The sequence below is a fragment of the Medicago truncatula genome, chromosome 1, assembly GCF_003473485.1.
Source record: "Medicago truncatula cultivar Jemalong A17 chromosome 1, MtrunA17r5.0-ANR, whole genome shotgun sequence".
NCBI classification, from domain to species: Eukaryota; Viridiplantae; Streptophyta; class Magnoliopsida; order Fabales; family Fabaceae; genus Medicago; species Medicago truncatula.
The window spans coordinates 27,251,991-27,278,529 of NC_053042.1; the positions used below are offsets into that span (position 1 = coordinate 27,251,991).

At 31.6% G+C, this 26,539-nt stretch overlaps 1 protein-coding gene and 1 non-coding gene across 2 annotated transcripts; both read right to left on the reverse strand.

The window, feature by feature from the left end:
- Positions 1 to 12,558: 12,558 nt before the first annotated feature.
- On the reverse strand, positions 12,559 to 12,677 carry LOC112417883 (5S ribosomal RNA). The gene has a single exon (XR_005643930.1). It is a non-coding gene; the product is annotated as a 5S ribosomal RNA (ribosomal RNA).
- Positions 12,678 to 24,235: 11,558 nt separating this feature from the next.
- Positions 24,236 to 25,499, reverse strand: LOC25483556 (uncharacterized). The gene is made up of 2 exons (XM_024775378.2): positions 25,284 to 25,499; positions 24,236 to 25,075 (listed from the first exon to the last, which is right to left on the reverse strand). Exon 2 carries the CDS (start codon positions 25,053 to 25,055, stop codon positions 24,414 to 24,416), a length of 642 nt encoding a protein of 213 aa, XP_024631146.1. The 5' UTR covers positions 25,056 to 25,075; positions 25,284 to 25,499; the 3' UTR covers positions 24,236 to 24,413.
- Positions 25,500 to 26,539: the final 1,040 nt, after the last annotated feature.

The following is a 26,539-nucleotide window of genomic DNA, read 5'->3' on the forward strand; positions in this document are numbered from 1 at the left end:
TAGAAGAAAAAATAAAGTAAAATGTCATATGTATTTAGTTCAAATTTCATATATAATACATTTTACTTTTTTTTTATTTCTTAAATCCTGATTTCCATATATATATATATCATTCTAGACTGGATAATTGTAATTAATAACTTTAAAATTAATATTTTTTTTATCTTATATTATATCAAACATTGACCATATAACATCAAAATTTAATATTTAGTAAAAAATTAAACCAAATAAAACAAGAACATTAAAATGAATATATGAAATTAAACAAAAAAAAAAACATATGCAAGATCAGACTGGACACGATCAACAACAAAATTTGATTATGCTTTGCAGCTTTTTCTTATGAAAGTAAAACAAACACATAATCTTAAGACGCACATGAAATACTCATATTAAAAGGTAAATCCAAAATACAATTAAATTTAAATCCTTTTTTAAACACTTTAGAGGTTTAACTTTAGGTTCAACTCCATTGGATCGTTGGCATCTGAAACTGTTGTTGGAGAAGACTCTAGTGGTGCAAGTGACAAAGTTGTTGATGTTTGCCCAGATGTTGATGTTGTATGTGCTTGTGGTCTTAGTGGTATGTGTCTTGCTCCATTATTTTCTTCAGAAATTGTGATGGATCCGATAGGTAAATTCATGGACGATAGCAAGTCCAGAGTCTCATGAAATTTAACCTCAATAGGCGGTGATGGCGCCGGAGGTGGGACTAAACCCATCATCATCTCGTGAAAATTGTGTGGTGGGGGAACTAACTCCATCATCATCCCCCCAACATTTGGTGAAAAGGGAAATTCATACGTTAGTTGAATCAGCTCGATCAGCTTCTCTCTTATTGATTTCATCTGTATGCTATGATTCAATGCCAAACAATGGTGATAGTGAATATCTTCCTTAGAGTTGAATTGATTATAACAATAGGGGCATATGAAAGTTCCAATACCACCATTGTTTGCCATTTTGTAAACGGGTGTGTAAGATGAAAAAAATATCTAATCTTAATAGATTGATATCTTTCAGATAAACACAAAAGGAGAGAATATATGAAGAAAATTGCTAGGTAAAATGTTATATTTATAGTGTAGTTCCAAGTTCAAGATGGGATGGATCTCAAATTATCTTTATTTAATTATGAATTTACGAGGAAACTTCTTTCTTTGTAATATTAGGAAATAAGTGGAGGTATATCCACATGATTTGAATTCTTTTAAATAAAATACTTTTTCCTGTCTATATACATTGAACTCTTTTGAAAAGTATTTTTATTTTTTATAAGATCGTTTTTAAATTACAAGATACATTATCTATCTTTTCGCAAAAATACCCCTATTAAAAATCGAGAATTCAAACACTAATCTCATAATAAATGAAAGATAATTTTCGAAAGTGAATGTATATTATTCAAAAATTTAACATACAACTATTTTTGTTTATTTCTCTGCAATGACCAATGTAAATAAATTTGTAATGTTCTTTAAAAGATATAGATGTAAATACTTTGTAAGTGCTCTTTGAACCTTAAAATGATCCTTGTATTGGACATGGGCACCATTCCCTCTTCCTAAATTTACATACATAAAAAAATGTCTTACATTGAGAGAACAACGTAGTATATTTTATGGACTGAAAACAATATCAACTCTTTTTGATATCCCCTTTCATATTTCCTAAAAATAAAATAAGTATTTAAATAATCAAATATGTAAAGGTGGTTCGACAAATCATATTACATACATTTTGTATGACTCTTTTCTCAAGACGATGGTACTTCGAGTGCTAGAATTCTATAAGAGATTTGCAACCAATTTTTTTATATGAAAAACTATTATTTATACATAGTGAAAATAACTGTAAAAAGCTAACTGCCACGAACTGCACTTCTTCTAACGAAAACTGCATGTCCCCCACGTCTTCAATAAGAAAACTGATGATTTTTTAATTCAAATTATTTCCCTTCGACAACAACTGCTTGGCTTTGACTAAGCTTTGACTAATCTTCTTTCGGCGTTGACTAGGCTTTGCTGAAGATAATAATTTTTACTCTTTGAAAGGACAAAAGTCAAATCTCATTGACTCTATTAAATGGGCCTGTCGAAATTACAGGCTAACACACCTTTTGTGCGTCCGAATTTAACCATACACCACAAGGAAAGACGTTCAAGATTGCGCTGACGCAATTCTTCATTCGATAAAGTCGATTGATGTCTCTTTCATTTCTTCTATTGAAGGACACACAATCATGGTCCTTAATTGAGATCATCAACCTTGTGCAACTAAACCACAACCATCTTTGTCAATGAGTCTTTCTGTAAAATTCTTTAAGCATTCTCAAGCCTCGTTCGAACCTTCTATCCTAAATGATAAGTCAACGAACATCGTCGATCAAATCCATCATCGATGCGCGTAAGAAAAACATCACAAAAATTTATGTCTCTATTATATTTAGAATAAATTTAATGTAAAAGATCTAAATCATATATAAAATACTTTACATACGGTTTTATATTAGAAAGAAAAAAATCATAACAAAAATTTGTATACCCTTTGTATATTGTATAAATGGATGAATTGATTGATTTTGTGATAAAAATGAAAATACTCTTAAAAAAGGAATAAAGTTTGTCAAATGTTTTAAAATATTATAAATAACATAATGTGTTAAGCAACACCCCATTAGAAGAAAAAATAAAGTAAAATGTCATATGTATTTAGTTCAAATTTCATATATAATACATTTTACTTTTTTTTTTTATTCCTTAAATCCTCATTTCCATATATATATATATATATATATATATCATTCTAGACTGGATAATTGTAATTAATAACTTTAAAATTAATATTTTTTTATCTTATATTATATCAAACATTGACCATATAACATCAAAATTTAATATTTAGTAAAAAATTAAACCAAATAAAACAAGAACATTAAAATGAATATATGAAATTAAACAAAAAAAAAAACATATGCAAGATCAGACTGGACACGATCAACAACAAAATTTGATTATGCTTTGCAGCTTTTTCTTATGAAAGTAAAACAAACACATAATCTTAAGACGCACATGAAATACTCATATTAAAAGGTAAATCCAAAATACAATTAAATTTAAATCCTTTTTTAAACACTTTAGAGGTTTAACTTTAGGTTCAACTCCATTGGATCGTTGGCATCTGAAACTGTTGTTGGAGAAGACTCGAGTGGTGCAAGTGACAAAGTTGTTGATGTTTGCCCAGATGTTGATGTTGTATGTGCTTGTGGTCTTAGTGGTATGTGTCTTGCTCCATTATTTTCTTCAGAAATTGTGATGGATCCGATAGGTAAATTCATGGACGATAGCAAGTCCAGAGTCTCATGAAATTTAACCTCAATAGGCGGTGATGGCGCCGGAGGTGGGACTAAACCCATCATCATCTCGTGAAAATTGTGTGGTGGGGGAACTAACTCCATCATCATCCCCCCAACATTTGGTGAAAAGGGAAATTCATACGTTAGTTGAATCAGCTCGATCAGCTTCTCTCTTATTGATTTCATCTGTATGCTATGATTCAATGCCAAACAATGGTGATAGTGAATATCTTCCTTAGAGTTGAATTGATTATAACAATAGGGGCATATGAAAGTTCTAATACCACCATTGTTTGCCATTTTGTAAACGGGTGTGTAAGATGAAAAAAATATCTAATCTTAATAGATTGATATCTTTCAGATAAACACAAAAGGAGAGAATATATGAAGAAAATTGCTAGGTAAAATGTTATATTTATAGTGTAGTTCCAAGTTCAAGATGGGATGGATCTCAAATTATCTTTATTTAATTATGAATTTACGAGGAAACTTCTTTCTTTGTAATATTAGGAAATAAGTGGAGGTATATCCACATGATTTGAATTCTTTTAAATAAAATACTTTTTCCTGTCTATATACATTGAACTCTTTTGAAAAGTATTTTTATTTTTTATAAGATCGTTTTTAAATTACAAGATACATTATCTATCTTTTCGCAAAAATACCCCTATTAAAAATCGAGAATTCAAACACTAATCTCTTAATAAATGAAAGATAATTTTCGAAAGTGAATGTATATTATTCAAAAATTTAACATAGAACTATTTTTGTTTATTTCTCTGCAATGACCAATGTAAATAAATTTGTAATGTTCTTTAAAAGATATAGATGTAAATACTTTGTAAGTGCTCTTTGAACCTTAAAATGATCCTTGTATTGGACATGGGCACCATTCCCTCTTCCTAAATTTACATACATAAAAAAATGTCTTACATTGAGAGAACAACGTAGTATATTTTATGGACTGAAAACAATATCAACTCTTTTTGATATCCCCTTTCATATTTCCTAAAAATAAAATAAGTATTTAAATAATCAAATATGTAAAGGTGGTTCGACAAATCATATTACATACATTTTGTATGACTCTTTTCTCAAGACGATGGTACTTCGAGTGCTAGAATTCTATAAGAGATTTGCAACCAATTTTTTTATATGAAAAACTATTATTTATACATAGTGAAAATAACTGTAAAAAGCTAACTGCCACGAACTGCACTTCTTCTAACGAAAACTGCATGTCCCCCACGTCTTCAATAAGAAAACTGATGATTTTTTAAGTCAAATTATTTCCCTTCGACAACAACTGCTTGGCTTTGACTAAGCTTTGACTAATCTTCTTTCGGGGTTGACTAGGCTTTGCTGAAGATAATAATTTTTACTCTTTGAAAGGACAAAAGTCAAATCTCATTGACTCTATTAAATGGGCCTGTCGAAATTACAGGCTAACACACCTTTTGTGCGTCCAAATTTAACCATACACCACAAGGAAAGACGTTCAAGATTGCGCTGACGCGATTCTTCATTCGATAAAGTCGATTGATGTCTCTTTCATTTCTTCTATTGAAGGACACACAATCATGGTCCTTAATTGAGATCATCAACCTTGTGCAACTAAACCACAACCATCTTTGTCAATGAGTCTTTCTGTAAAATTCTTTAAGCATTCTCAAGCCTCGTTCGAACCTTCTATCCTTAATGACAAGTCAAAGAACATCGTCGATCAAATCCATCATCGATGCGCGTAAGAAAAACATCACAAAAATTTATGTCTCTATTATATTTAGAATAAATTTAATATAAAAGATCTAAATCATAAATAAAATAGTTTACATACGGTTTTATATTAGAAAGAAAAAAATCATAACAAAAATTTGTATCCCCTTTGTATATTGTATAAATGGATGAATTGATTGATTTTGTGATAAAAATGAAAATACTCTTAAAAAAGGAATAAAGTTTGTCAAATGTTTTAAAATATTATAAATAACATAATGTGTTAAGCAACACCCCATTAGAAGAAAAAATAAAGTAAAATGTCATATGTATTTAGTTCAAATTTCATATATAATACATTTTACTTTTTTTTTTATTTCTTAAATCCTGATTTCCATATATATATATATCATTCTAGACTGGATAATTGTAATTAATAACTTTAAAATTAATATTTTTTTTATCTTATATTATATCAAACATTGACCATATAACATCAAAATTTAATATTTAGTAAAAAATTAAACCAAATAAAACAAGAACATTAAAATGAATATATGAAATTAAACAAAAAAAAAAACATATGCAAGATCAGACTGGACACGATCAACAACAAAATTTGATTATGCTTTGCAGCTTTTTCTTATGAAAGTAAAACAAACACATAATCTTAAGACGCACATGAAATACTCATATTAAAAGGTAAATCCAAAATACAATTAAATTTAAATCCTTTTTTAAACACTTTAGAGGTTTAACTTTAGGTTCAACTCCATTGGATCGTTGGCATCTGAAACTGTTGTTGGAGAAGACTCGAGTGGTGCAAGTGACAAAGTTGTTGATGTTTGCCCAGATGTTGATGTTGTATGTGCTTGTGGTCTTAGTGGTATGTGTCTTGCTCCATTATTTTCTTCAGAAATTGTGATGGATCCGATAGGTAAATTCATGGACGATAGCAAGTCCAGAGTCTCATGAAATTTAACCTCAATAGGCGGTGATGGCGCCGGAGGTGGGACTAAACCCATCATCATCTCGTGAAAATTGTGTGGTGGGGGAACTAACTCCATCATCATCCCCCCAACATTTGGTGAAAAGGGAAATTCATACGTTAGTTGAATCAGCTCGATCAGCTTCTCTCTTATTGATTTCATCTGTATGCTATGATTCAATGCCAAACAATGGTGATAGTGAATATCTTCCTTAGAGTTGAATTGATTATAACAATAGGGGCATATGAAAGTTCCAATACCACCATTGTTTGCCATTTTGTAAACGGGTGTGTAAGATGAAAAAAATATCTAATCTTAATAGATTGATATCTTTCAGATAAACACAAAAGGAGAGAATATATGAAGAAAATTGCTAGGTAAAATGTTATATTTATAGTGTAGTTTCAAGTTCAAGATGGGATGGATCTCAAATTATCTTTATTTAATTATGAATTTACGAGGAAACTTCTTTCTTTGTAATATTAGGAAATAAGTGGAGGTATATCCACATGATTTGAATTCTTTTAAATAAAATACTTTTTCCTGTCTATATACATTGAACTCTTTTGAAAAGTATTTTTATTTTTTATAAGATCGTTTTTAAATTACAAGATACATTATCTATCTTTTCGCAAAAATACCCCTATTAAAAATGGAGAATTCAAACACTAATCTCATAATAAATGAAAGATAATTTTCGAAAGTGAATGTATATTATTCAAAAATTTAACATAGAACTATTTTTGTTTATTTCTCTGCAATGACCAATGTAAATAAATTTGTAATGTTCTTTAAAAGATATAGATGTAAATACTTTGTAAGTGCTCTTTGAACCTTAAAATGATCCTTGTATTGGACATGGGCACCATTCCCTCTTCCTAAATTTACATACATAAAAAAATGTCTTACAGTGAGAGAACAACGTAGTATATTTTATGGACTGAAAACAATATCAACTCTTTTTGATATCCCCTTTCATACTTCCTAAAAATAAAATAAGTATTTAAATAATCAAATATGTAAAGGTGGTTCGACAAATCATATTAAATATATTTTGTATGACTCTTTTCTCAAGACGATGGTACTTCGAGTGCTAGAATTCTATGAGAGATTTGCAACCAATTTTTTATATGAAAAACTATTATTTATACATAGTGAAAATAACTGTAAAAAGCTAACTGCCACGAATTGCACTTCTTCTAACGAAAACTGCATGTCCCCCACGTCTTCAATAAGAAAACTGATGATTTTTTTAATTCAAATTATTTCCCTTCGACAACAACTGCTTGGCTTTGACTAAGCTTTGACAAATCTTCTTTCGGGGTTGACTAGGCTTTGCTGAAGATAATAATTTTTACTCTTTGAAAGGACAAAAGTCAAATCTCATTGACTGTATTAAATGGGCCTGTCGAAATTACAGGCTAACACACCTTTTGTGCGTCCGAATTTAACCATACACCACAAGGAAAGACGTTCAAGATTGCGCTGACGCGATTCTTCATTCGATAAAGTCGATTGATGTCTCTTTCATTTCTTCTATTGAAGGACACACAATCATGGTCCTTAATTGAGATCATCAACCTTGTGCAACTAAACCACAACCATCTTTGTCAATGAGTCTTTCTGTAAAATTCTTTAAGCATTCTCAAGCCTCGTTCGAACCTTCTATCCTTAATGACAAGTCAATGAACATTGTCGATCAAATCCATCATCGATGCGCGAAAGAAAAACATCACAAAAATTTATGTCTCTATTATATTTTGAATAAATTTAATATAAAAGATCTAAATCATAAATAAAATAGTTTACATACGGTTTTATATTTGAAAGAAAAAAATCATAACAAAAATTTGTATCCCCTTTGTATATTGTATAAATGGATGAATTGATTGATTTTGTGATAAAAATGAAAATACTCTTAAAAAAGGAATAAAGTTTGTCAAATGTTTTAAAATATTATAAATAACATAATGTGTTAAGGAACACCCCATTAGAAGAAAAAATAAAGTAAAATGTCATATGTATTTAGTTCAAATTTCATATATAATACATTTTACTTTTTTTTTATTTCTTAAATCCTAATTTCCATATATATATCATTCTAGACTGGATAATTGTAATTAATAACTTTAAAATTAATATTTTTTTCTATCTTATATTATATCAAACATTGACGATATAACATCAAAATCGAATATTGAGTAAAAAATTAAACCAAATAAAATAAGAACATTAGAATGAATATATGAAATTAAACAACAAAAATACATATGGAAGATCAGATTGGACACGATCAACAACAAAATTTGATTATGCTTTGCAGCTTTTTCATATGAAAGTAAAACAAACAAATAATCTTAAGACGCACATGAAATACTCATATTAAAAGGTAAATCCAAAATACAATTAAATTTAAATCCTTTTTTAAACACTTTAGAGGTTTAACTTTAGGTTCAACTCCATTGGATCGTTGGCATCTGAAACTGTTGTTGGAGAAGACTCGAGTGGTGCAAGTGACAAAGTTGTTGATGTTTGCCCAGATGTTGATGTTGTATGTGCTTGTGGTCTTAGTGGTATGTGTCTTGCTCCATTATTTTCTTCAGAAATTGTGATGGATCCGATAGGTAAATTCAGGGACGATAGCAAGTCCAGAGTCTCACGAAATTTAACCTCAATAGGCGGTGATGGCGCCGGAGGTGGGACTAAACCCATCATCATCTCGTGAAAATTGTGTGGTGGGGAACTAACTCCATCATCATCCCCCCAACATTTGGTGAAAAGGGAAATTCATACGTTAGTTGAATCAGCTCGATCAGCTTCTCTCTTATTGATTCCATCTGTAAGCTATGATTCAATGCCAAACAATGGTGATAGTGAATATCTTCCTTAGAGTTGAATTGATTATAACAATAGGGGCATATGAAAGTTCCAATATCACCATTGTTTGCCATTTTGTAAACGGGTGTGTAAGATGAAAAAATATCTAATCTTAATAGATTGATATCTTTCAGATAAACACAAAAGGAGAGAATATATGAAGAAAATTGCTAGGTAAAATGTTATATTTATATTGTAGTTCCAAGTTCAAGATGGGATGGATCTCAAATTATCTTTATTTAATTATGAATTTACGAGGAAACTTCTTTCTTTGTAATATTAGGAAATAAGTGGAGGTATATCCACATGATTTGAATTCTTTTAAATAAAATACTTTTTCCTTGTCTATATACATTGAACTCTTTTGAAAAGTATTTTTATTTTTTATAAGATCGTTTTTAAATTACAAGATACATTATCTATCTTTTCGCAAAAATACCCCTATTAAAAATGGAGAATTCAAACACTAATCTCATAATAAATGAAAGATAATTTTCGAAAGTGAATGTATATTATTCAAAAATTTAACATAGAACTATTTTTGTTTATTTCTCTGCAATGAACAATGTAAATAAATTTGTAATGTTCTTTAAAAGATATAGATGTAAATACTTTGTAAGTGCTCTTTGAACCTTAAAATGATCCTTGTATTGGACATGGGCACCATTCCCTCTACCTAAATTTACATACATAAAAAAATGTCTTACATTGAGAGAACAACGTAGTATATTTTATGGACTGAAAACAATACCAACTCTTTTTGATATCCCCTTTCATATTTCCTAAAAATAAAATAAGTATTTAAATAATCAAATATGTAAAGGTGGTTTGACAAATCATATTACATACATTTTGTATGACTCTTTTCTCTAGACGATGGTACTTCGAGTGCTAGAATTCTATAAGAGATTTGCAACCAATTTTTTATATGAAAAACTATTATTTATACATAGTGAAAATAACTGTAAAAAGCTAACTGCCACGAACTGCACTTCTTCTAACGAAAATTGCATGTCCCCCACGTCTTCAATAAGAAAACTAATGATTTTTTAATTCAAATTATTTCCCTTCGACAACAATTGCTTGGCTTTGACTAAGCTTTGATTAATCTTCTTTCGGCGTTGACTAGGCTTTGCTGAAGATAATATTTTTTACTCTTTGAAAGGACAAAAGTCAAATCTCATTGACTGTATTAAATGGGCCTGTCGAAATTACAGGCTAACACACCTTTTGTGCGTCCGAATTTAACCATACACCACAAGGAAAGACGTTCAAGATTGCTCTGACGCGATTCTTCATTCGATAAAGTCGATTGATGTCTCTTTCATTTCTTCTATTGAAGGACACACAATCATGGTCCTTAATTGAGATCATCAACCTTGTGCAACTAAACCACAACCATCTTTGTCAATGAGTCTTTCTGTAAAATTCTTTAAGCATTCTCAAGCCTCGTTCGAACCTTCTATCCTTAATGACAAGTCAACGAACATCGTCGATCAAATCCATCATCGATGCGCGTAAGGAAAACATCACAAAAATTTATGTCTCTATTACATTTAGAATTTTTTTTTGATAGGCAAAATAGAGAGGTTAGGCATTAGGGAGAAGCTGAAACATCCCAACTAGGTTGGCACGCAACAACACCTCCCATCCTTTGTCGCCTCCCTAATACGTAATAATATTATTAAAGAAAGGAAAAATCTGTACAAAAGAGGGGGGACTAGGCCAATACCCTCAAAAAAGGAAACGGAAAACAAAGCAGAAAAAAAAAAAGACTAGAAATGGCTAAGAGAATCTAAAATTAGGAAGCCCATTTCTGTCTCTAGTAAAATCATCTGACAATGAAGCTGGCATGGTTCAGAACCAAGTAGTATCAGGCATGTCATGCCCCAATGTAGCCAAAGCGTCTACACAACAGTTGCCTCCCATATAAATATGAGAACATATAATCTTCATTTAGATGATGGAAGAGGACCCTGAGAACGGGTTTGATAACCAACCTTATTCTTATTCAATTTTTTCTTCTGTGACTTAGAAATCACTTGGGAAAAAGGTACATCAGTCTCAGCCGCTCTATTCAACCAATCTTGCATAAAATTCATTTCCTTCCGTAATGTGGGATCTATAGTTGCACCAGGGGTTGCTGCTATAGAACTAACATCTAAAGGTTGGACGGGCGTTAAAATTGGCTCATGATAAATAGTTTCAGTGCGAACTATATCATCTGTAACATTAAAAAGCTGCATACTGTAAGAATTAGCATTAGTGGGGATTACCGTGTCTACCTCGGAAGGAGTTGTGGTGCCTGCAATCTGGTCCGAATTTTCATCCACTAAGATATTCATATTTGTGCCAATGTCATGTTGTGGAGTGGTGTTTTCTTCAACATGAATCTGGTGTTGCGGCTCTGCAATATCTTTCTCAAGAATATTGTTGATGCAAATGTCATGACTCGAGCCCGCCAAGGTGACCGTAATATCTTGCAGAATGGTAATATCCGTATCTGCCTGTTGCACTGTCTGAACTTGAGGATCTATTAGTTTAGGAGCTAGGACTGTGGCAGGAGCTGGGACTGCCTCCTTTTGTGGACTTGTGAACGCCATAGAAGATCCTATGCCTAAAGGATTATCAGCGATTGGAATCCATTGTTGCTTCTTGGTCGGAGCCGGCTTCTTACCCTGAGCCACCATTTCTTTATGCGCATTACTTTCCTGGCGGGGATAAAGCCATCGACACACGGAAACATCATGACCAATGTTTTGGCAGTGTGTACAAAAATCCGGGAGCCACTCGTATACGACCTCAATATTAAATGCGTATCCTTCCCTCTCAACAGTGATTTTTCATGAAATAATTTCCGTGAAAAATCCATATCCACTAAAATGCGAGCATAGTGTCCAAAAATGCGTTTGGTGGTCGCATTATCAATAAGCAGTGGTGTGCCCACGGCACTAGCAATTTCCCTGAGAGTCCTGTCCATCCAATACTCCTGTGGGAGTTCCATCAATCGAATCCACACCTGGGTTTGTGTATTACGTTGTTTATGCATGTTGAAATCCTTGGTCCATTCAAACAATCGTAAAACCCCTGGCTTAAGGTTCACCGTTCCCAACGCCCATACTATGCGCATGTCATGTGCTGATGCAAAAGTGAATTCATAATACCCCCTTCCAAGTGGCCTCATTCTCCACTCGGCTTGAATTTTCCATTGGTGTTGGAGCTTCAATTGAATGTCCCTGGTAGTGTAGGGTTTGTCGCCCTTATTCAAGACCAACCTGCCCCTAAGGTTTCGCTTGCAGACTCCCAAACCTTTCTCGTACATATCTTGAGTAATTTTGATGCTAACATAATCCCCTCGAATCAATGGTTGCGGTAGGTTTTCATTAGAGGAGACCGTTGATGATGCCGTTAGTGCCTGAACAAACGAAATTTTGCTTGTTGTTTTCTGTGGAGGAGGCACCTTTGCAGCAGATGCTAAAGGAGGAGCAACCGGAGCGGCCAGCTCGGCCTGCCAATCAAACGGCATGGCCACAACTGAAGATGGAAACCGCAACCCCTAGTTACTGTAATTACCAAAATCACGTAATATTGTGCTTTCTCCCACCAAAACAATTTAAAGAGGTGCAACACACGGACTTCCCAGGAGGTCACCCATCCTAGTACTACTCTCGCCCAAGCACGCTTAACTGCGGAGTTCTGATGGGATCCGGTGCATTAGTGCTGGTATGATCGCACCTTATTATATTTAGAATAAATTTAATATAAAAGATCTAAATCATAAATAAAATAGTTTACATACGGTTTTATATTAGAAAGAAAAAAATCATAACAAAAATTTGTATCCCCTTTATATATTGTATAAATGGATGAATTGATTGATTTTGTGATAAAAATGAAAATACTCTTAAAAAAGGAATAAAGTTTGTCAAATGTTTTAAAATATTATAAATAACATAATGTGTTAAGCAACACCCCATTAGAAGAAAAAATAAAGTAAAATGTCATATGTATTTAGTTCAAATTTCGATTATAATACATTTTACTTTTTTTTTATTTCTTAAATCCTAATTTCCATATATATATCATTCTAGACTGGATAATTGTAATTAATAACTTTAAAATTAATATTTTTTTTATCTTATATTATATCAAACATTGACGATATAACATGAAAATCGAATATTGAGTAAAAAATTAAACCAAATAAAATAAGAACATTAGAATGAATATATGAAATTAAACAACAAAAATACATATGCAAGATTAGACTGGACACGATCAACAACAAAATTTGATTATGCTTTGCAGCTTTTTCTTATGAAAGTAAAACAAACACATAATCTTAAGACGCACATGAAATACTCATATTAAAAGCTAAATCCAAAATACAATTAAATTTAAATCCTTTTTTAAACACTTTAGAGGTTTAACTTTAGGTTCAACTCCATTGGATCGTTGGCATCTGAAACTGTTGTTGGAGAAGACTCGAGTGGTGCAAGTGACAAAATTGTTGATGTTTGCCCAGATGTTGATGTTGTATGTGCTTGTGGTCTTAGTGGTATGTGTCTTGCTCCATTATTTTCTTCATAAATTGTGATGGATCCGATAGGTAAATTCAGGGACGATAGCAAGTCCAGAGTCTCACGAAATTTAACCTCAATAGGCGGTGATGGCGCAGGAGGTGGGACTAAACCCATCATCATCTCGTGAAAATGGTGTGGTGGGGGAACTAACTCCATCATCATCCCCCCAACATTTGGTGAAAAGGGAAATTCATACGTTAGTTGAATCAGCTCGATCAGCTTCTCTCTTATTGATTCCATCTGTAAGCTATGATTCAATGCCAAACAATGGTGATAGTGAATATCTTCCTTAGAGTTGAATTGATTATAACAATAGGGGCATATGAAAGTTCCAATACCACCATTGTTTGCCATTTTGTAAACGGGTGTGTAAGATGAAAAAATATCTAATCTTAATAGATTGATATCTTTCAGATAAACACAAAAGGAGAGAATATATGAAGAAAATTGCTAGCTAAAATGTTATATTTATAGTGTAGTTCCAAGTTCAAGATGGGATGGATCTCAAATTATCTTTATTTAATTATGAATTTACGAGGAAACTTCTTTCTTTGTAATATTAGGAAATAAGTGGAGGTATATCCACATGATTTGAATTCTTTTAAATAAAATACTTTTTCCTGTCTATATACATTGAACTCTTTTGAAAAGTATTTTTATTTTTTATAAGATCGTTTTTAAATTACAAGATACATTATCTATCTTTTCGCAAAAATACCCCTATTAAAAATCGAGAATTCAAACACTAATCTCATAATAAATGAAAGATAATTTTCGAAAGTGAATGTATATTATTCAAAAATTTAACATAGAACTATTTTTGTTTATTTCTCTGCAATGACCAATGTAAATAAATTTGTAATGTTCTTTAAAAGATATAGATGTAAATACTTTGTAAGTGCTCTTTGAACCTTAAAATGATCCTTGTATTGGACATGGGCACCATTCCCTCTTCCTAAATTTACATACATAAAAAAATGTCTTACAGTGAGAGAACAACGTAGTATATTTTATGGACTGAAAACAATATCAACTCTTTTTGATATCCCCTTTCATACTTCCTAAAAATAAAATAAGTATTTAAATAATCAAATATGTAAAGGTGGTTCGACAAATCATATTACATACATTTTGTAAGACTCTTTTCTCTAGATGATGGTACTTCGAGTGCTAGAATTCTATAAGAGATTTGCAACCAATTTTTTATATGAAAAACTATTATTTATACATAGTGAAAATAACTGCAAAAAGTTAACTGCCACGCACTGCACTTCTTCTAACGAAAACTGCATGTCCCCCACGTCTTCAATAAGAAAACTGATGATTTTTTAATTCAAATTATTTCCCTTCGACAACAACTGCTTGGCTTTGACTAAGCTTTGACTAATCTTCTTTCGGCGTTGACTAGGCTTTGCTGAAGATAATAATTTTTACTCTTTGAAAGGACAAAAGTCAAATCTCATTGACTGTATTAAATGGGCCTGTCGAAATTACAGGCTAACACACCTTTTGTGCGTCCGAATTTAACCATACACCACAAGGAAAGACGATCAAGATTGCTCTGACGCGATTCTTCATTCGATAAAGTCGATTGATGTCTCTTTCATTTCTTCTATTGAAGGACACACAATCATGGTCCTTAATTGAGATCATCAACCTTGTGCAACTAAACCACAACCATCTTTGTCAATGAGTCTTTCTGGTAAAATTCTTTAAGCATTCTCAAGCCTCGTTCGAACCTTCTATCCTTAATGACAAGTCAATGAACATTGTCGATCAAATCCATCATCGATGCGCGAAAGAAAAACATCACAAAAATTTATGTCTCTATTATATTTAGAATAAATTTAATATAAAAGATCTAAATCATAAATAAAATAGTTTACATACGGTTTTATATTTGAAAGAAAAAAATCATAACAAAAATTTGTATCCCCTTTGTATATTGTATAAATGGATGAATTGATTGATTTTGTGATAAAAATGAAAATACTCTTAAAAAAGGAATAAAGTTTGTCAAATGTTTTAAAATATTATAAATAACAGAATGTGTTAAGCAACACCCCATTAGAAGAAAAAATAAAGTAAAATGTCATATGTATTTAGTTCAAATTTCATATATAATACATTTTACTTTTTTTTTATTTCTTAAATCCTAATTTCCATATATATATCATTCTAGACTGGATAATTGTAATTAATAACTTTAAAATTAATATTTTTTTTTATCTTATATTATATCAAACATTGACGATATAACATCAAAATCGAATATTGAGTAAAAAATTAAACCAAATAAAATAAGAACATTAGAATGAATATATGAAATTAAACAACAAAAATACATATGGAAGATCAGACTGGACACGATCAACAACAAAATTTGATTATGCTTTGCAGCTTTTTCTTATGAAAGTAAAACAAACACATAATCTTAAGACGCACATGAAATACTCATATTAAAAGGTAAATCCAAAATACAATTAAATTTAAATCCTTTTTTAAACACTTTAGAGGTTTAACTTTAGGTTCAACTTCATTGGATCGTTGGCATCTGAAACTGTTGTTGCAGAAGACTCGAGTGGTGCAAGTGACAAAGTTGTTGATGTTTGCCCAGATGTTGATGTTGTATGTGCTTGTGGTCTTAGTGGTATGTGTCTTGCTCCATTATTTTCTTCATAAATTGTGATGGATCCGATAGGTAAATTCAGGGACGATAGCAAGTCCAGAGTCTCACGAAATTTAACCTCAATAGGCGGTGATGGCGCTGGAGGTGGGACTAAACCCATCATCATCTCGTGAAAATTGTGTGGTGGGGGAACTAACTCCATCATCATCCCCCCAACATTTGGTGAAAAGGGAAATTCATACGTTAGTTGAATCAGCTCGATCAGCTTCTCTCTTATTGATTCCATCTGTAAGCTATGATTCAATGCCAAACAATGGTGATAGTGAATATCTTCCTTAGAGTTGAATTGATTATAACAATAGGGGCATATGAAAGTTCCAATACCACCATTGTTTGCCATTTTGTAAACGGGTGTGTAAGATGAAAAAATATCTAATCTTAATAGATTGATATCTTTCAGATAAACACAAAAGGAGAGAATATATGAAGAAAATTGCTAGCTAAAATGTTATATTTATAGTGTAGTTCCAAGTTCAAGATGGGATGGATCTCAAATTATCTTTATTTAATTATGAATTTACGAGGAAACTTCTTTCTTTGTAATATTAGGAAATAAGTGGAGGTATATCCACATGATTTGAATTCTTTTAAATAAAATACTTTTTCCTGTCTATATACATTGAACTCTTTTGAAAAGTATTTTTATTTTTTATAAGATCGTTTTTAAATTACAAGATACATTATCTATCTTTTCGCAAAAATACCCCTATTAAAAATCGAGAATTCAAACACTAATCTCATAATAAATGAAAGATAATTTTCGAAAGTGAATGTATATTATTCAAAAATTTAACATAGAACTATTTTTGTTTATTTCTCTGCAATGACCAATGTAAATAAATTTGTAATGTTCTTTAAAAGATATAGATGTAAATACTTTGTAAGTGCTCTTTGAACCTTAAAATGATCCTTGTATTGGACATGGGCACCATTCCCTCTTCCTAAATTTACATACATAAAAAAATGTCTTATAGTGAGAGAACAACGTAGTATATTTTATGGACTGAAAACAATATCAACTCTTTTTGATATCCCCTTTCATACTTCCTAAAAATAAAATTAGTATTTAAATAATCAAATATGTAAAGGTGGTTCGACAAATCATATTACATACATTTTGTATGACTCTTTTCTCTAGATGATGGTACTTCGAGTGCTAGAATTCTATAAGAGATTTGCAACCAATTTTTTATATGAAAAACTATTATTTATACATAGTGAAAATAACTGCAAAAAGCTAACTGCCACGAACTGCACTTCTTCTAACGAAAACTGCATGTCCCCCACGTCTTCAATAAGAAAACTGATGATTTTTTAATTCAAATTATTTCCCTTCGACAACAACTGCTTGGCTTTGACTAAGCTTTGACTAATCTTCTTTCGGCGTTGACTAGACTTTGCTGAAGATAATAATTTTTACTCTTTGAAAGGACAAAAGTCAAATCTCATTGACTGTATTAAATGGGCCTGTCGAAATTACAGGCTAACACACCTTTTGTGCGTCCGAATTTAACCATACACCACAAGGAAAGACGATCAAGATTGCTCTGACGCGATTCTTCATTCGATAAAGTCGATTGATGTCTCTTTCATTTCTTCTATTGAAGGACACACAATCATGGTCCTTAATTGAGATCATCAACCTTGTGCAACTAAACCACAACCATCTTTGTCAATGAGTCTTTCTGTAAAATTCTTTAAGCATTCTCAAGCCTCGTTCGAACCTTCTATCCTTAATGACAAGTCAAAGAACATTGTCGATCAAATCCATCATCGATGCGCGAAAGAAAAACATCACAAAAATTTATGTCTCTATTATATTTAGAATAAATTTAATATAAAAGATCTAAATCATAAATAAAATAGTTTACATACGGTTTTATATTTGAAAGAAAAAAATCATAACAAAAATTTGTATCCCCTTTGTATATTGTATAAATGGATGAATTGATTGATTTTGTGATAAAAATGAAAATACTCTTAAAAAAGGAATAAAGTTTGTCAAATGTTTTAAAATATTATAAATAACATAATGTGTTAAGCAACACCCCATTAGAAGAAAAAATAAAGTAAAATGTCATATGTATTTAGTTCAAATTTCATATATAATACATTTTACTTTTTTTTTATTTCTTAAATCCTAATTTCCATATATATATCATTCTAGACTGGATAATTGTAATTAATAACTTTAAAATTAATATTTTTTTTTATCTTATATTATATCAAACATTGACGATATAACATCAAAATCGAATATTGAGTAAAAAATTAAACCAAATAAAACAAGAACATTAGAATGAATATATGAAATTAAACAACAAAAATACATATGCAAGATCAGACTGGACACGATCAACAACAAAATTAGATTATGCTTTGCAGCTTTTTCTTATGAAAGTAAAACAAACACATAATCTTAAGACGCACATGAAATACTCATAAATCCAAAATACAATTAAATTTAAATCTTTTTTTAAACAATTTAGAGGTTTAACTTTAGGTTCAACTCCATTGGATCGTTGGCATCTGAAACTGTTGTTGGAGAAGACTCGAGTGGTGCAAGTGACAAAGTTGTTGATGTTTGCCCAGATGTTGATGTTGTATGTGCTTGTGGTCTTAGTGGTATGTGTCTTGCTCCATTATTTTCTTCAGAAATTGTGATGGATCCGATAGGTAAATTCATGGACGATAGCAAGTCCACAGTCTCATAAAATTTAACCTCAATAGGCGGTGATGGCGCCGGAGGTGGGACTAAACCCATCATCATCTCGTGAAAATTATGTGGTGGGGGAACTAACTCCCAATAGTACACACAATCATGACGCGATTCGTCATTCGATAAAGTCGATTGATGTCTCTTTCATTTCTTCTATTGAAGGACACACAATCATGGTCCTTAATTGAGTAACTCCCAATAGTACTTTCGTAGGGTTTTACATACTTCTCAAACGTCGTGCCTTGTTAGAAAATAATGATACTTGTCCTGTCGTTTTGTTTCAAGAAACTTTAAACATTAGTATATGGGTCCTTGGAACGAATAGGTGCATAGTCTTTTAAAAGAATATCCTAAAACTGAGTCCATAACGGCGCCGTAGAACCACAGGACGAGTCACTACATTTTGAAAAGTTGTACAACTCGCCCCAAGCTCGCCAATGACGAGTTGGCTCTGAATTAAGTTTGCACGTCTTAAGTGAGCTTGCTCGCTTACAACGTGTTTCATGGGTTTCGGAATTATAAAAAATATCATGTTTTAAAATAAACTTCTTTTCCAAGTCCCACAATACACATCTTGACTCTAGGAGTTATAAAAATCATGGTTTGACATTATCATTATTACTTACAAGCATGTCACAAGATGTATGAATCATGTCGCGTAAAACTTAATATCCGTGTCCACCATCTGGGAAACACTCTTAACTTCAAAGGTGGATTCTCTCAGTTTCCTCTTTGTACAAAATTGGTTATCATACTTGATGGCTTGATCATTACTCTGAGTTGAAAAGGAAAACCTTCTGGATCTTACATGCGCTTCTGTTATCCGGCGCACATTCCCTTCTTAATTAATTGACAATTCTTACGTGTACTTGACATCGCCAACCAAGCAATCCGATTATCACACTGGAGGTGACTTCAGTTTCTCTCGATTCACTTGAGGAAGGACACATTCATCATAATTTTTCCACGCCTTTCATCGATTATCCGAGCTTTGCTACCTTGAATTTGATGCTTCAAACTTCTTACTCTTCCCGTAGCGAGTCTTATTTCACTACTAAAAAAACAAAAATTAGTGAGGGAAATTTTGTGAGGGAAAACGTGAAATCCCTCTCTAATTCCGTCACTAAATTTTGCGACCATGAAATTTGTGAGGAATTTCATTTTTTCCGTCAATAATTTTCCTCGCTAATTTTACTTTTTCTAGTAGTGTTTCAATGTTCAAGACTTGGAAATTAATCTTAAAAAGTTCGCAGCTAACAACTTCAGCTGCATGCATCTACAGCTAAATATCTAACACTAGCAAGCTTCAGTTAACAACAATTTGGTGTCACTATTTGCTAACCATACAAACAATAATTGAACAAGAGTTTGAAAATATAATTAGATAAACATACTAAATAGGAGTTCATAGATACGATATATAATCCCAAATCTAAAAACAAAACACAAAGGATCCCAAAATGAAACCCATACAAGTTCACAAAGAGTTCAAAAGGCTTCAACTACAAAAATTTAAGGCGTTAATCCATTGCAGTACCTTTCATCAAGGTAAACTTTCTATCCAAAACATAGATGAATAATTTTCTCCGATCCAATTAAAATGGTCATGGTTTAATTTCAGATATAGAAACTGAAACTTTCTTTAGGGCTTTATCAAACCCAGCTTTGTGGTGCATTGGAATTTCATCCCTCGATTCTTCAATTTTAGCCTTCAACTCTTCAATTTCAGCCGTCAAATCTTTAGTTTCAAGCTCCTTCTTTTCGACAATGTCTTCTTTGATGTTTAGTTTTATTTTAATCTTGGTATTTTCCTCCATCAAACCTTCTACTCTTTCCACTAACTCACTCTTTTGCAAGAATAATTCAGACAACTTATTTTTCAATTCAGCGTTCTCTTCAATGTAAGTCTTACATTTCTTTTTCAAATCACCAAAACTTTGTTCTAGACAACGAACAAGTGCCACAGATTGAATCGGCGCTGATAGCAAAACATGGAAAATTTCTGATTCCCACTTCGCAAATTCTTTATGATACTTTTCTGTAATGAAATGCTTATCAACGAAGTCTTCATATGGAAAATTGTCATCCCCGATTGACTTGCCGTTACCATTCTCTGCTGATGAAACATTGGTTAGAGTTTCCTGCGGAGAATTTTCTACAATGTCAACCTTCCTCTTTCTATTAGAATGCCTTTTAGGCAACTCTTTCGCGGACTTTGGGTCCATACTTCCTGAAAAATTCTGTCCTCCCCTCCAACTATCCTTCGCACCTAATACTCTAATTTATCAGAATGAGAAATTATTTTCTAAAAAGGTAACGACACAAAATCATAACTATAGCGACTTTTTCTTCCAAAACCACATAAACATTTATAGGTTAAAAATGTTATCTTTTGAAATGCGATGAAAATAAGAACACATAAACATAAAAAGACATTTAGGATGATAAGAGTAATTTAAACAGCAAGCAAAAATGGTACATACCGATGAAAATGCGATGGAAGAAAGAAGCCTTGGATGATAAAAGAATGAAGATAGGGTTAAAGTGAAGTGAAGTGAAAATGAAGGAAACACAGTTTTTAAGACATTGGGGAAGGGTTATGTAAACGACGTGACTGCTCAAATTCTCTTTATTTATTTTTTTTTTTCTTGAAAATACAAGTAAAACACATGTTAAAGTTATAACGGTACAATTTTCAATGCAAGAATTACTACTTTTAAAGGGGACTTCTATGGTACACCCGTAAATTACGGTGTACCAGTACTCTCGCTTATAATTTTTATAAATTAACTATCATTTTTTATGAAGAAAATAGGTGTTTGTTGACATATATATTTTAGAAAATATCATTTTTTTATATGAAAAAAAAAACATCATTTCATTTTTTTATAAAAATCATACTAATTTTTTTACATTTTATTGTAAAAAATACTCAAAATTCTCTATTATGAGTAATAAGAATTCAGAAAAATCAAATTTTATTGCGTTGACGTTTTTGGTAAATAAGATTTAGTTATTATAATTATAGGTGATAGAAAATAATTTTTTCCTACAAAAAATAACTCATTTTTAACTATTAATTTAAGGGTTTGATATACCAATACACTCAAATTGTTGGGTGTATCATAGAACCTGCCACTTTTAAATGCTTAAACAATGCATTTAGGGTACTTGTCAGTTTTCATATATTTTTTTTTTTTTTTTGTCAAAAGTGACTGCTCAAATTCTACTAATAGAGATGAATCCACACAGTTTAATTCATCTCGAAATTTATAACACAATAATCCTATGGTTCTAAATTTAACATTGTTTTTAATGGCTGAAACACGATTTTTTTTCTTTTCTTTTCACAAAGGCCGTAAAACAAGTCATAAATCTAAGATAAAGAAGTATTTATTTATTTTTATTTTTTTTTGGTACAGGATAAAGGAGTATTTTATTCCGGTAACTAACGGTAAAAAAGGTGTGTATCTTGCACAAAATAACTTTTTTTCTCTCTCATTGTTCCGTTAACTATTCGTTAAAAAAAAGACTATTTTAAAAAGTTATTTTTCATGTTATGGAAAGATAAATTAAAGAAACAAGAAACAATTATTTTATTTTATTTTAAATAGTTTATCGTATAATGAAAAAAGTAACATTGATATTAGTGAGTTTAGCTAAGTTGGTAGAATAATGCATAAAATATGCAAGGTTTGAGGTTCGAATTCCGACCACCATCAAAAAAGAAAAAAATAACATTGATATTTCATTGTTTTTTTTTTTAGCGAATTGATATTTCATTTTTATTACATAGTGACTTGAAATTTTGCTTTCTCAAACAAAATTAATTAATTACATTTTTTAGATTGTGTAAAATAGTTAAAATGACTTGCAATTTAAGATATGGAATATCTTCATTTTTTTTTTTTGATAACAAGAGGGCCGAAGCCCGAATGAAAGTAACTACCGCTTCATAAGACGCGGAGTTGAAATACCAACAAAGTCTGTTAAATAAATAGAACTAATATGAGCTGGACATTGTTCATATAAAATCAAAGAAAACCCACTTTCACAAGCCATATTCGCCATCACATCGGCACAAGCATTGACTTCTCTAAAGGAGTGACGAACTTGAACTTCCCAATCTTGGTCGATCAACCGTCGAATATTATGCAGAAGAGTCAGACCACCCAAAATACCACCTTGATCACGGGATATGGAAGAGACCACACTCGAAGAATCTATGTGAAGCTCCACTTTACGGTAACCATGAGAACGAGCCAACTTCAAGCCTTCAAACACACCCCGCAACTCTGCCACATAAGCACTACAAGAGCCCAACCCTTTTGAAAAACCACAAATCCATTCTCCCTTATCACCTCTCAACATCCCTCCACAACCTGCATTTTGGCCACCTTTAGAAGCACCATCTGTGTTAAGTCGAATTCAGCCAAAATCCGAAGGCCACCATCGAATTTCTTTCAACTCTCTACTAACTGTTACAATTGCAGCATTTATACTAGAATGAGCACCATAATTCAGGATTCTTTGATTAATCACCTGCCAAGGAGAAGAAGGCATCACAAATTCATCATCATGAACCTAGCTTGTTCCTCCAATACCAAAGAGGAATATCTTCATTTTAATTGAGGAATAGAGATAATAAGTTTACATATAAGTTTTTTTGTTAATCCTCCGATTCTCAAGGGAAAACACCCCTAATAATTTGTAGTTTAGTCGTGAGATAAAAATAGCTTGAGAAAAAAAAATCATCTAAGAATTGAATTTGGGTTCTCTCTAGCGACTCATCATTTGTGGAGCTCATTAACCACTTGATCTCAATTTTTGGTTAGTTTAGATATGATTTTGATAGTTGCAAATATACTATATTCCTTTCAGTTCTTGAAGTAAAAGTTTCCGTCGATCCTCTTTTTTTTTTTATCCTTCTAAAATTTGGAACATGCCCTTGTCACTTCCTGCTTTGTTCTTTGTACTTTGTTTTTCTTTCAATGAAAGTAAGTGGGTAGAGCACTTTACTCTACTCTTGTTTTTTTTTTTTTTAAAAAAAAACATTAATTCTTTGATTCCAATGTTTTAAATACTTTTTCGAGCGGTATGAATTGATTTTAGAATCTAAATTGGTAGTTAACCCATCAAATAGATACAATTTTCCACATAAAGTTAAGTCATTTAAAAATGATCATGTTTGACTGATATAATCGTGAACTAACTATACATGCACATTATAAATTTTACGAGCCTTCAATTCACAATTCTTGCAAATTAAAAATGATCATGTTTGACACCATTCATTCCCTTGTTCTTGCGTTCTATAATTCAAGATATTAAAGTGGGCTTGCTTCTTCTTAAACAGTGGCGTAGCCAAGACCTTGGTTAAGCCAATACATAAATTTAAGAGGGCATTATCTTACAATAAACTTCATTAAGCTAAACTTTCGATCCAAAGTAAATATGAATAATTTTAGAGAATCCAACTTGGTCAATGTTTAAGTTCAGATATTGAAACTAAAATTTGCTTGACTGCCTTATCAAACCCAGCATTGTACTGCACTGGAATTTCAGCCTTCACCTCTTCAATTTCAGCTTTCAAATCTTCAATTACGCCTTTCAACTTGTCAATCATATCTTCTTTGATGAGTAATTTTATTTTCATCTTAGAATTTTCCTCTGCCAAATCTTCTTCTTTTACCATTGATCGACTTTTTTCCAAGCTTAATTCTTCCAAATTTTTCTCCAACTTATCTACGTTCTTCTCCGATTCAGACAACTTATTTCTTAATTCGGTATTCTCTTCAACGTAAGCCTTGTTTTTCTTTTCCAAATCACAAACCTTTTTCCCCATACAACGGACAAAGACGACCGATTGAACAGAATTTTCTAGCATAACTTGAGCACAATTTTCTAACTCCCACGCCTCAAATGCTGAATAGTCCGTTTTCATGTTGAAATGCTTATCAACAAAGTCTCCAAATGGAAAATTGTCATCCCAGATTGATGTGCCATCGCCAGTCTTGGCGGGTGTAGCCGATGAAGTTTCTTGCAAAGATTTCCCTACATAGCCAGCCTTCCTCTTCCTATAGCTAGGTCTTTCAGGCAAATCTTTCACAGACTTTGAATCCATTCTTCCTGAAAAAGTTAACACTATAGAAGACAAATAAATGAAATAGTGTAGAATTCAGACAATGTAAGGAGAAATTATTTTCTAAATAGGTAGTAACACATAATCATCAACATACCCATCAGCAAAAACAAATAATGAGTCCAAAAACTTGAACAATATAGCCAAAATAACACAAAACTGTAATATTATGGCATACACTAATTTAATTGCAAGCTTAGATTTTTTTACCTTTTAGAATCCACAAGCAAGAACTATTCGTACCAATGGAAATGAAGAAGTGAAATGAAAATGAAGATAACTTGCTGGGAAGGATTATGTAAATGAAGTGTAATATAGAAAACCAAAAGTACAAAAATAAAATCCCTACAAAATAAAAGTTTGTTATAACTTGTGGGAGGAAGTACACTACTACAGTACAGTAACAAACAAACAGTCATGTGCCAGTGAGAGAGATATACATACATGCATATGGCTTTGCAGTTTTGTTACAACTTTTTCAAATATTTGTATTATTTTTTATCTCGGGTTTTGCAATATTAATGAAGTAGTATTATATATATATATTTTTTTATATATTATGGTATTAATTTAATTTTTTTTCTAGTATACTTCTAAGTTCTAACAATGTTAAAAAAAAATTGAGAAATTATTTCATCTATCATAGTTTTAATAAAAGTTTATTTTGTAAAGTAAGTTTCAATATTGAGAAATTATTGTTGTATGCCCAAAACTAATTCAACAATATACAAATATAGAAATTGAGAGAGTGATGCGAAAGATATGAGAGAGAAAAAAAAAACAGAGAAATACTAGGTTCCTAGTCTGAAACACACTCTTTTAACACACTCTAATTATAATTAGTCATCTCATCCATTCTTTTATATTTCTTGTACTTTCTACCAGTTTCATTTTGGGAGGTATTCTTCTATGATCACAAGACCGGATAAATAGTTTTTGGTCGTACACGTATAAATATCATCCTTAAAATATTCATTCAATTTTTTTTTTTGGTCAGGTATCCGAGCGGCTAGAATTCACCTTATAAAGTGAACAAGTGGGGTGTCCGGGGTTCGAACCCCGGCCCCTGCATATAATAATGCATTGTCCTACCAACTGAACTATGCTCATGGGACAATCAATTTTTTTTTATTATTAAAAAAACTTGATAGAGGTCTTTCTAATGTTGATTGGCGCATTTCTTTCCCGAAAAGATTTGTGGAGGTGCTTTGTAGATTGTACTCAAATCATAATCCTCTTCTTCTCCATTTTGGTGGCCTTCCTCTAGCTAGAGGCCCTAGACCGTTCCGCTTTGAAGCTGCCTGGATTGGCCACAAAGATTATGAGAACTTGGTAAGAAATTCTTGGAACTCTTCCAATCATAACACTATCACAAATTTAAATATCGTCAAAGAAAATTCTATTACTTTTAATCATGAAGTCTTTGGCAATATTTTTAAAAGAAAAAAGCATGTGGAGAGTAGGCT

Coding starts and splice junctions, on each gene's coding strand:
- LOC25483556 (XM_024775378.2), bottom strand. CDS start 25,055: ATGGATTCAAAGTCTGTGAAAGATTTGCCTGAAAGACCTAGCTATAGG.